The following is an 11,133-nucleotide window of genomic DNA, read 5'->3' as shown; positions in this document are numbered from 1 at the left end:
ACAAGTTGAAAATTCGTCCCAACAAGCAATGGTGGGACAAAGAATGCACCGAGATGAAAAAAGCTCTAAAAGCATCATACATAGCATTCAGGGATGGTGGTTCAATTGAGCTTTATGATCAGTTTAGGGAGCTGGAAATAAAACAGTCTAAGCTGCACAAACTGAAAAAAAGATCATACTGGCAAAGTTTCATAAGCACGTTACCCAGAGATGCTTCTATGAGCTATCTCTGGAATACGGCTCGAAAAATGCGCAATAGGTCCGACAGTAATGAGGCAAATGAATACTCTGAACGTTGGATCTATGATTTCGCAAAAAATGTATGCCCAGACGCTGTCCCATCACAGCAAAGATTCAGCGATACAACGGCTTTTGAAGAACCAGAATTTACCATGTTGGAGTTTTCAATTGCCCTCGCGTCTTGCAAGAACAAGGCTCCAGGACCGGACAGGATCAAATTTAATTTGATGAAAAACCTGCCGGACTCGGCCAAGATGCGATTTCTTAAACTGTTTAATAAGCTTATCAGGAACAATATGATCCCGAAAGCTTGGAGACAGGTTAAGATTATCGCAATCAAAAAGCCAGATAAACCTGCCGCAGATCACCGCTCGTATAGGCCGATTACGATGCTCTCATGCATACGCAAATTGATTGAAAAAATGATCCTTCGTAGACTTGACAACTGGGCAGAGTCAACTAACCAACTATCAGAGACCCAGTTCGGCTTTCGTAGGGGCAAGGGCCCTAACGATTGCCTGGCATTGCTAGCCACAGAAGCGAAAATGGCTCTTGGTAGCAAACAACAAATGACCTCGGTTTTCCTGGATATCACAGGCGCATTTGATTCAGTTTCAATCGAAATACTCTCCGAGAAACTGCATCAAAGAGCATTCTCCCCTATATTGACAAATTTTTTGATCAACCTGCTGTCTGAAAAGCATTTACTTTTCAACCACGGTTCTTCAACAATAACACGAACAAGCTACATGGGTCTCCCCCAAGGCTCTTGTCTGAGTCCGCTGTTGTACAACTTCTACATCAGTGACATCGACACATGCTTGACGGACGGCTGCACGATGCGCCAGTTAGCTGACGACTGTGTAGTTTCAGTCACGGCGTCTCTAGCCGCAGACATGAAGAACAGCCTGCAAAACACGCTCGACAATCTGACCGTTTTGGCCAGTTGTCTTGGAATCGAGTTCTCGCTTGAAAAAACGGAGATGGTAGTCTTTTCAAAAAAGCGACCATCACCTCGTTTTGAGCTAGTTCTGTCCGGAAGACCCATCACTCAGTCACCTAGCTTCAAATATCTCGGAGTATGGTATGACTCTAAGTGCACATGGGAAAAACATGTCAATTACCTGAAGCAAAGATGACAACCAAGGATCAATTTCCTTCGAATGGTAACAGGAACATCATGGGGAGCCCATCCAGGGGATTTGATACGACTCTATCAAACCACGATTCTGCCCGTAATAGAATACGGCAGCATATGCTTCAGAGGTGTCGCAGCTTCACACATGCTGAAACTCGAGAGGATACAATACCGTTGTTTGCGTATCGCTCTAGGCTGCATGCAGTCGACACATACCATGTCTCTAGAGGTCATAGCTGGAATACTACCACTCAAAGAGAGGCTGTTTGAGTTGGCTTTTCGTTTCCTCATTAGATCGGAAATAGCAAATCCAATGCTTATTGCGAACTATGAGAAATGTTTGGAAGTTGTTCAGAAACCCTGTATGTCAGTATACCAGCGGTTCATGTCCATGGAGATAAACCCTTCGGTTGTTGCTCCATCCCATGAGATTTCAACATCGCTCAACAATTCTTCTGTTGTATTTGATTTGACGATGAAACAAGAAATCCATGGAATTCCCGATCACCTCAAACCAACAGTTGTGCCATCAATATTTTCGGCAAAATTTGGCCACCTCCCAAAACAGAATTCCTTTTTCACGGACGGATCTGTGATGGATGGACAATCCGGATATGGCGTTTTCAACACAGATCATCGCATATCTCGCAAACTGGCACAGCCCTGCTCCATATACGTAGCTGAATTAGCTGCCATACACAATTCGCTGCGAATTATCGAGCTCAAGACACCAGACAATTACTTCATCTTCTCGGACAGCCTCAGTTCTATCGAAGCTCTCCGATCGATTAAACCGGTCAAGTACCCGTTCTATTTCCTTCCGGAAATTAGACGGATATTAGAAGTGCTGGCTGATCGGTCTTTCATTATCTGCTTTGTGTGGGTCCCCTCTCATTGCTCAATCCCAGACAATGAAGAAGCTGATTTATTAGCAAAAAGGGGTGCCATAAAAGGAGAGATATTTGATAGACCGATCACCCATACCGAGTATTTTCATCTGCCCTGACAACTGGCTCTGGAAAACTGGCAGGAAAAGTGGGATAAAGACGACCTTGGGCGATGATGCACTCGATCTCGCCCAAAGTGTCTACAAAAGCTTGGTTCAAAGGGTTAGATTTAACTCGTGACTTCATTCGAGTTATTTCGCGCCTAATGTCCAATCACTATGTTGCAAACGCACACCTCTATCGAATAAACTTAGTCGATAGTAATCTGTGCGAATGTGGAGGGTACGAAGATATTGACCACATAGTCTTCGTATGCCCTAAGTACCACAGAGCAAGGGCCAAGCTTATAGATTCTCTCCGGAAACAGAAAGTGACGTTTACAATGCAAGTACGGGATGTGCTTGCTAGCCGCAACCCCGCGCTTGTAATATTCATTTACGACTTTTTAAGAGATATCAAGTATCGAATTTGATTATCTCTATGCTTTTTCTCCTAATTTCTCCCAACACAACAATCTTAAAAAGTTTCACACTAATTCTGTTTTTTTTTCTTTTTTCTTTCGTTCATCTTTTTTATAGAAACATGAATCATCGCTTCTTTTTGAGAGACATGATCCACCGAACTTAGATATGTTTTGATTTCAAAGAGATAAGGAACCATCACCCTCAACGAATAGTAGTAAGGATTAGTATTTAGTTATAAAGAGAAAAACTTTGATGTTAATGTTAGTCGTAGGCTTAAATGACATGTATTTTTAAATTGTATTTTTGAAAGAGAAAAGATGAGAGGGTTTTTATGCGTTTGAGGAGGAGCAGTCGGGATACAGGCTCTACTCAAGCTGGCTTTTCCCTACTCCAAAAGATATTCGGCCCCGTTATGCTTCGCGGTTGGGCCTAAATAAATATTAGAGTTTAAAAAAAAAAAACATAAGAGAAGGGTTTAATCTGACCATTTTTCGGGTGCCAGTGCCAGTGATGTTGGTAACGCGTCAAATGTATGGTAGCTGACAGTAATGCCATCCCCGTGGTTCTAACGAGCCATCTCGAGTTGGAAGACATGTGAAGACATTTTTTATTGGAACGTGAACGGGAAAATGACCTGGCATCCCTGCTTTATTCTGTTGAGAGGATCTACATCTAACGCTTTAACAAAAGGTGGGGTTGAAGTTTTCTGACAACTTTAATCGCAATTCATAGGTAGACACCGTTTGTTAGTTTTTGTGAATTTACGAGAAAAAGGTAGCTATTTCCAAATTCATTTGTAAATTTTTCTTAAATGTTTGTCTATCCGAAATCTGACTTTATTTGACTTTTACAGTTGAAACATGAGTTCCACCGAATTTAACATTGGAATCACCGACGAAAAAACATCGAGCAGAGTTCTGAAGCCTCCAGGCGGTGGGCATTCTGATATTTTCGGTTCTCCAGAAGTTAAAGCAAACCCTCCACGGCCGAAATACAATCAACAGAATTCTTCCAATATGAATTGCGTTATGGGCACGGTTGACCCAAATATCAAAGTAGAGCAGATACAGCATTACCAGGTCGAAGCAGAAGCCTCCGTAAATTCTGTACAATTGAAGGCGAATCATTCGGATCAATCAAAAGAACAAGATGCTTCGCAATCCGCAGGAGGACGCGGACGTGTTCCTCCCGGTGGTTTTTCTTCAGGTTTATGGTAAAAACTAGCTTAAAGCTCTAAAATATATAAGCAAAGCACACTGCATCACACCCTTTTAGGGCCCGCTGGAACGTCATGCATTTTGAAATATCTACCTGTTTAATTTTATCGTTCGCTATTATTCTTATATTTTACCTTTTCAAAACTTTTTATTCACAAACTTCACTGTTAACCAAAGAACATTACCTTATTGTATACGGTTCATGCCAAATCATATACCTATGTAACAGCTATGATTTGGGAAACAGTACTTAATAGCTCTTATAACCGACATTATACAAGTGATCTCGATCGAAGCATTTAAACTCCCCATTACATGTTTGTTCTCTTAGACGCTTTAGCAAGCATAATGTTGCAGCTCGAAATAATGTGGTGACTTAAAACCACGTCGAATGAATACTATGTCAAAAAAATTTCTTTTCGTGAAGTTGCATGATAAATGCGTCCAATTTCGGCGACACTTAAAATTGATGTGTTTATTGTAAGCTGCCTGACAAAAGAACCAATATGAATAAACAAAGCTTCAGTTCAAACTGATAGCTTTTACCAGTTTCTATGATATTATTTACAATATACGTATCCGATTTACATTTACCACTAATTGTAAAATATGAGCTCTGTCACGGAATACGAGTCGAGTCGATTCAATCATGCATTTTAAATGAGACGGTCTCTTAATCTATCTAAATAGAGAAACTCGGGAGTTCTCACACACAACCACCGGACTGTATCAAATTTCGAACACGTAAACTAAAACGTTTCTCGCTGCTATAATAAAGTGTTATTTGTGTAGGTTTCACAGTTTGGTACGTAAACCAAGGAGGATTTAGAATTCGGCTTTGTTTCAAATTCCGAACAATTCCAATAAGAGAAACGTCTCAATATTTTTTACCCTTATACCTAATTTCTTTTTTCAACGCCTGCCATTTCCTGCAAGTGATCATATAGCAAAAATGTGTACAGTTAAGTATTTTTTACACGAGGGATACGAACGGTGCAAAACAAACGTGTAAAATTGTAACTGTGTAAAAACACCTTACTGTAGTCTATTACCGTTATTGTTACTTACTGTAAGTGTGACGTAAAAAACAGATTATTTAAAAAACGTAAAAAAGACCTTTCTGTACATCGTTGGGTGAAGTCAGTAAAGTACATTCCAATGAAGGAACCGGCGTATAATAATCATACTTTTTATAACATTAGCTGCAATTATTTAATGTATAGTAAAATGTGTTCGAAGTTTGGACCAGAACGGTACAATGATAAGGTCGAACATTTCATATATGTTACAGAATTTCGTGTGCTCATACCAGCGAATAACTCGACTTGGTATTTATTGTTAACACGATGGTGGGGTTAGAATTCGCGAATCCCAATACCAACATACATTCAACAATCCTAGTCGATACCAGATTTCCTGGGACAAAAAATTCTTTGGCAATATCATGCGAGAAAATAATAACGTTTGCGCCGATCTCCTACAGTTAGATGTCAGATCTCCCCGCGCGTCGATGATTGGCGCGATTACTATTGAATTGTAGCAGCGACTAATTTCCGGTTCTGAAATGTTCAATTGAAAATTAGAAGTTAAAATAAGTATGCTAAATTTCGTTTTTCTTAGTAGAGTTGCGCCGAATATTCGAGCTAGGATTGCCACCTGATATTCATATCTTGTCTGGAGATTTTTGCAGTAGAGAGCGGAATATATGTATACTTCAGCTAGTAAATATCCAAACAAAGTCACAATGCTAAAACATTTCTTTGTACTACAGAAGGAAAAAAATCCCACAAAATTGCTTTAAAATATTTTTAAAGTTATTTACATAGGGTATCGAACGTCTTCGTCAGTGGTTTTCTGCAGCAATATTATGCAAAAGGGGGCCGAAGAAAACCACTGACGAAAACGTTCGATACCCTACTTGATTTTTTCTCAGCAATGCCAGCGAAGAATTTTGTAAAATAAAAGCCCTAAAATTTTCTATGGCGAAATTCACGAAATAACTACTAAACACTTTTAAAATACTTCGCTACCATTATTTTCTCAATTAGAATTTTGCTCAGATTTAGATTCTTATTTAATGACCATTTCAAGTATGAAAACACAAGTATGCACCGACTTAAGACATTACGTAAAATTTGAAGTGATGACAATAAAATCTGGATAAAATCCGGAGCATTTATGAAAAATCTGGGAAATTGAACATCGAATCTATCTGGATACATGTTCAAAAATCTGGATAATCCAGAGAAATCTGGATCCCTGGCAACGCTGAGTACAATTATCTTCGAGAAAGCAAACAATAAATTTGGATAGCAACAATGTAGAACCGCATACTTACATGTCACAAAAGTCCTTTTCGAATTTTTGGCGAGAAATACTACAGTATAGCGAAACAACAAACTAAATTAAAAGGCTGCATCTACGCTATGGTCGTTTTTTACGCGTAAAAAACTTTTTTGAGTTGCAAATATAACGAAGAAAACCGTCCTAAAACGTTTAAACCTCGTTTGAATATGATAGTGGCCAATCTAGAGACCAAAATGCAATATTTTAAATTTTGAGTATTTACACCAAAAATTGTGATTTTTTTTGAAAACTGATTTATGATCACTCGTGGCCTAAAACGGAAAACGTGATTGAAATGAGGTCGATATCTTGTACCGTTTTTGAGTAATGGAGGAAAGCAACCCGCGTAAAAAACGACCTTACTGTAGTTTAATTCAAACTTCGAAGTAAAAAGGTTGGAAAATCTCACTAAACATGTGAAAAGAGCCAAACTGTGAAAATAAGCTGAATTTTCTCGTTTTTTGATTAATAAAAGCGTAACCTACCCTTACCAATAAAATTTGTTGATTAAAGAATTTTTTAATCAAACTATTTTTTTTTTGTACAGGAAGATTCAACCATTTACGAATTTTACCAACAAAATGATTTTAAATTACATTGTTTTTATTTTTGGTTTTGAATTTTAAATAATTTATATAAATAAGATTATTTATACACCATTCTCTTTGTCTCGGGTTTTTTCGTTCTCTTAGCGTAGGTATAATAGTGTGATTTATCGTAATATGGACATAGAAACATAATGAAAGCGTTAGTAAATCCTAGGTCTGCAAATCCATACTACACGTTAACGCATTGTTAGGTGTTGTGCTAGTGGTTGGTGAAGCTGGAGATGACGCGTTTTTAGTGAGAATACTAAACTCGGATGTATGCTTTTCGGGTGTTATCACCATAGATTCGTTTTCGGCTACTGTCTCTGGTCGAGTATTGGAGGTGGAATTCTGAAAATAAAGTAATGAAATTTAGACACATTCTTGGTCAGCTTGTTCTTCGAAATGAGCGACTTTGCGTTTAATATATAAAAAAGTGTGATTGATTATATTAGAATGTTTGGAAATGTTATTATTAGACTAGTCATCTTTTTATTTTGCGGACATCTTGCAGTGTGCAATTCTAATTTACAATTTTGAAATCCGAATTGTCCAAACATATACTGTTTCTTTTTTAAGAAGAGTACTCTGTACAAATCTTCGCAGAATCTGACTAGATGATTTTTAATGCTTAGGTTTAAAGCTTTTGTTAAAACTTGTTCCAATGGCGAGCAATTTGCCTCACCCGTCATCATTGTGTCATAAAATCAATCATTGCCTGTTGCAGAAAACATAGTTTACCTGCTGTAGTTGATCCCAGGCGGTTAATATTAGAACAAATAGTCATATAGCGAATTTCTTTATTCCACCAGCTCACCTCGTTTTGACCTGGAAGCGCACTAACTGCTGTCAAAACCCTTCTTTATTCGCTCGATTTTGACCCAGTTTTGACCTGCCGTGCTGCCCGAAGCGCACTGTAAAATTTGTCAGCTTCAACCCACCACCGCACGTGGTAAGTTCGTAAACAATTATCTGGCATCTCTTTCTTACTTGCGTAGGATTACGTCTTTGTTTTCTATACTGATATGCATTATGTAAAATTGGAAATGAAACTGGCAAATTATGCGTCACATTTCAAACGATAACAGCATAACCGCATGATAGATAACAATAACCAATATGTTGTTGGATAGATAAATTATTAAATAAATTAATTTTGTAATACGCTAGTTATCATTATTATTTCTTTGCTATGCGGTAAAAATTGATAAAAAGTTTCAATGATACATATACGCGAACAATGAACCAATCACATGCGAGCGTTCCTAGCACAGACGATGTGAATGGACACCAACCATTTCCTGTGATGTTCTCTGTATCAATATAAAAAAATGACAGAGTTTCCCCATCCCAACAGGTCAATTTATATTTGCTTCCATGAACTTAGCCTAAATTGATGTATCGAAGGTAAAGATCTTTCGAAAAGTTTGAAACAACCCATTTCTTTGAACAATTTCTGAACTTGCTGTTAGAGCGTAATAAAAACTGATGTCTTGAAAGAAAACATACTGGTGAAAGCAACAATACCGTTCAGTAAATGGGGAGCAGAGTACCGCAGGTCTCTCGTCGTGTATGATAGCAGCGGTACACTTCTATTCGTACATTTTAGCGGTACACTTTTATTCGTACTGCAGCAGTACTATTCGTATTGCAGCGGTTCACTTATATTCGTACATTTCTATTCATATGCAATCGAGAAAAAACTGCGATGCTGCTGCTGATTGTGATTTAAAGTTTATCTCATGAATATAATTACCATTACTCAACAAGAGTTGTACATTTTTGCACCGGTTATGGTTATTTTTATTTCATTCTATCTTCGATATTCACTAAATAATCGTGACCGGCATAATATCGAAATAGTAAATTATTAAAAATACAAATTTGGAGAAGAATAAAAGCCGGCGAATGCTTGTGAATTTTTTATCCGTTTACCAAGATTAATTTAAAACCCCTTTTTTACATTTGAACATTGTTCGAAAATATTTTTCCATTTTTAACTAAACAAATAATACATGTGAATGTAATTGTAAATGAAATAAACTTGTCGAGCGAAAAACAAAAATTTGAACTTAACCATCGTTTTAATTGTTGATTGCTACGATTTTCTGCTGTTGATTATTTCATTCAACATATCTTCTTATGTTTCCCTATTAGTGAACCTATGTAACAGCTTCGAAATTATTTTCAGAGTGAGATTTTATAATAAATTTGATTTGATAAGGGTTAAATACAGAGTAGGCAGTGTGACTTTGCACTCGTATCCAAGCAGGGGCGGATTAACGCGTAGGCGAAGCAGGCGGTCGCCTGCTCGTCAATCATCGAGGGGCGGCAAACAGACGGCTAATGCGTGTGTTTATTTTTTAAGCGACGATGAAATTTTTTCTCTCTCTAGCAGGATTTCCATTCACGTGCGACGCGACAATACACATTTTCATGTACTAACGTTGTACTAACACTCCACATGCCACAGTCTTCTTGCAAAATTTCAGCTCAGTCGGACTTCGAAAAGTGGTGCCTCGAAGCGGTCAAAGTTTCACTTTTTCGGCCGATAAAAAATGCAGAGGTAGTTCGTAAAATGTTCGATTTTGAAAAAAAAAATGGTCTTAGAAATGCATGAACGTCGAGATCTGTCATAATCTCTTAAACTAATTATTTTAAACTTTTTTTGTGAGAATCAATTTTTGTAAAAATCAATCCGTTCCATGCAGCAACCATTCTCTCAATCTTGTTGTTAGCGATGGTGCCAAGTCATGTTTTGATGCAATAGACTTTTTCAGTTTCGTGCGAGAAATTTTCAACTTCTTTTCTGCTTCAACTCATCGTTTAAAAAACACATTACTTCTCTTACGGTAGAGCCTCTGAGTGGAACGCGTTGGGAAAGTCGAATTGATGCTGTCACTCCCTTGAGGTTTGATATAGGAGAAATTTATTATGCCCTATATGAAGCAATCGAGGATCTGAAGCAAGATGCGTTTGCAAGAAATACTGCAAAAAGCCTAGCAAAAAAATATAAAAAAATCAAATTCTTATGCAGTTTAGTAGCTTGGCATTCAATTTTGTTTGAAATCAATTTAGTAAGTACCTTCAAAAAATAAATAGCAGTCTCGAGAACACTATAGACTTGATAGGAAGCGTTTAAAACTTTTTGAAACATATGAGAAATGAAGGTTTGAATAGCGTCATTACTGATGCTAAAGAACGTGCCGACATTTTAGAAGTAAATCCGGAGTTTCAAACAGAAACACGAAATCGGCCGAGAATGATAAAGAAACAGTTTGCATACGAACAGTCAGATGAACCAATTACATCGAAAAAACTCTCTTTCAAAGTGAATTCCTTCTATTCCGTATTGGATGTAGCTATTGCATCGTTCGATGATCGATTCCAGTTAATGAAAAATCACAGTGACAATTTCAGCTTCTTGTATGATATTCACAGTTTAATGGGTTGTAGTACAGATCAGTTAGAGAAAAGTTGTCTTTTCGAGGAGCTTCTACAAGAAGGTCAACGGAATTACTAATCGAAACGTGTCAGCTCCTGTCATGTGCAACGATAGGGAGGGGAACCTGATAACCGATAAAACAGAGGTGGCCAGGCGTTGAAAGGAACACTTCAGTGTGCTGTTGAACGGTGAGGGAAACAGTGGAGTCGAATGGAGCAGGATGACTATTGAGGATGATGGTCAAGCTGTGGATCCACCATCCATGGACGAGGTTAAGAAAGCAGTGAAAGAGCTGAGAAACTGCAAGGCAGCTGGGAAGGCCGGCATTCCCGCCGAACTCTTCAAAGTCGGGAGCGAACAGCTGTATCGTGCCATCCATCGGATCATGCTGAGAGTGTGGTCTAATGAAGAATTGCCCTCGGACTGGTTGGAGGGTCTCATATGCCCGATCTACAAAAAAAGTCATCGCCTGGACTGTAGAAATTATCGGGGCATAACTCTTCTCAATACCGTGTACAAAATTCTCTCCCGCATCCTGTTCCACAGACTGAGGCCGTTGCAGGAGACCTTTGTTGCCGAGTACCAATGCGGTTTTCGAGGAGGACGCTCCACGGCGGACCAAATGTTTACCTTGCGACAAATCCTCGATAAATTTCGAGAATTCAACTTACAGACGCACCATCTGTTAATAGACTTCAGGGCAGCGTACGATTCAGTTAAGAGAAATGAGTTATGGCGGATCATGCTCG

At 38.4% G+C, this 11,133-nt stretch overlaps 2 protein-coding genes across 3 annotated transcripts in view; one reads left to right on the top strand and one right to left on the bottom strand.

Moving 5' to 3' along the window:
• Window positions 1–3,406: 3,406 nt before the first annotated feature.
• On the top strand, window positions 3,407–4,559 carry LOC129721028 (uncharacterized). Its single transcript, XM_055673070.1, has 2 exons — window positions 3,407–3,563; window positions 3,643–4,559. The coding sequence occupies exon 2, from the start codon at window positions 3,650–3,652 to the stop codon at window positions 4,004–4,006; it is 357 nt and encodes a 118-aa protein (XP_055529045.1). The 5' UTR covers window positions 3,407–3,563; window positions 3,643–3,649; the 3' UTR covers window positions 4,007–4,559.
• Window positions 4,560–6,937: 2,378 nt separating this feature from the next.
• The window catches only part of LOC129721021 (probable ubiquitin carboxyl-terminal hydrolase FAF), a 77,367-nt gene continuing 73,171 nt past the window's right edge, over window positions 6,938–11,133 (bottom strand). For both annotated transcript variants that reach the window (XM_055673055.1, XM_055673056.1), the window contains exon 19: window positions 6,938–7,290. In XM_055673055.1, coding sequence (XP_055529030.1) covers window positions 7,111–7,290 — 180 coding nt within the window. In that variant the 3' untranslated portion in view covers window positions 6,938–7,110. The remainder of the gene's footprint in view (window positions 7,291–11,133) is intronic.

The sequence above is a fragment of the Wyeomyia smithii genome, chromosome 2 (genome assembly GCF_029784165.1).
Source record: "Wyeomyia smithii strain HCP4-BCI-WySm-NY-G18 chromosome 2, ASM2978416v1, whole genome shotgun sequence".
NCBI lineage: Eukaryota > Metazoa > Arthropoda > Insecta > Diptera > Culicidae > Wyeomyia > Wyeomyia smithii.
This window is presented reverse-complemented; position numbering and strand designations above follow the sequence as displayed.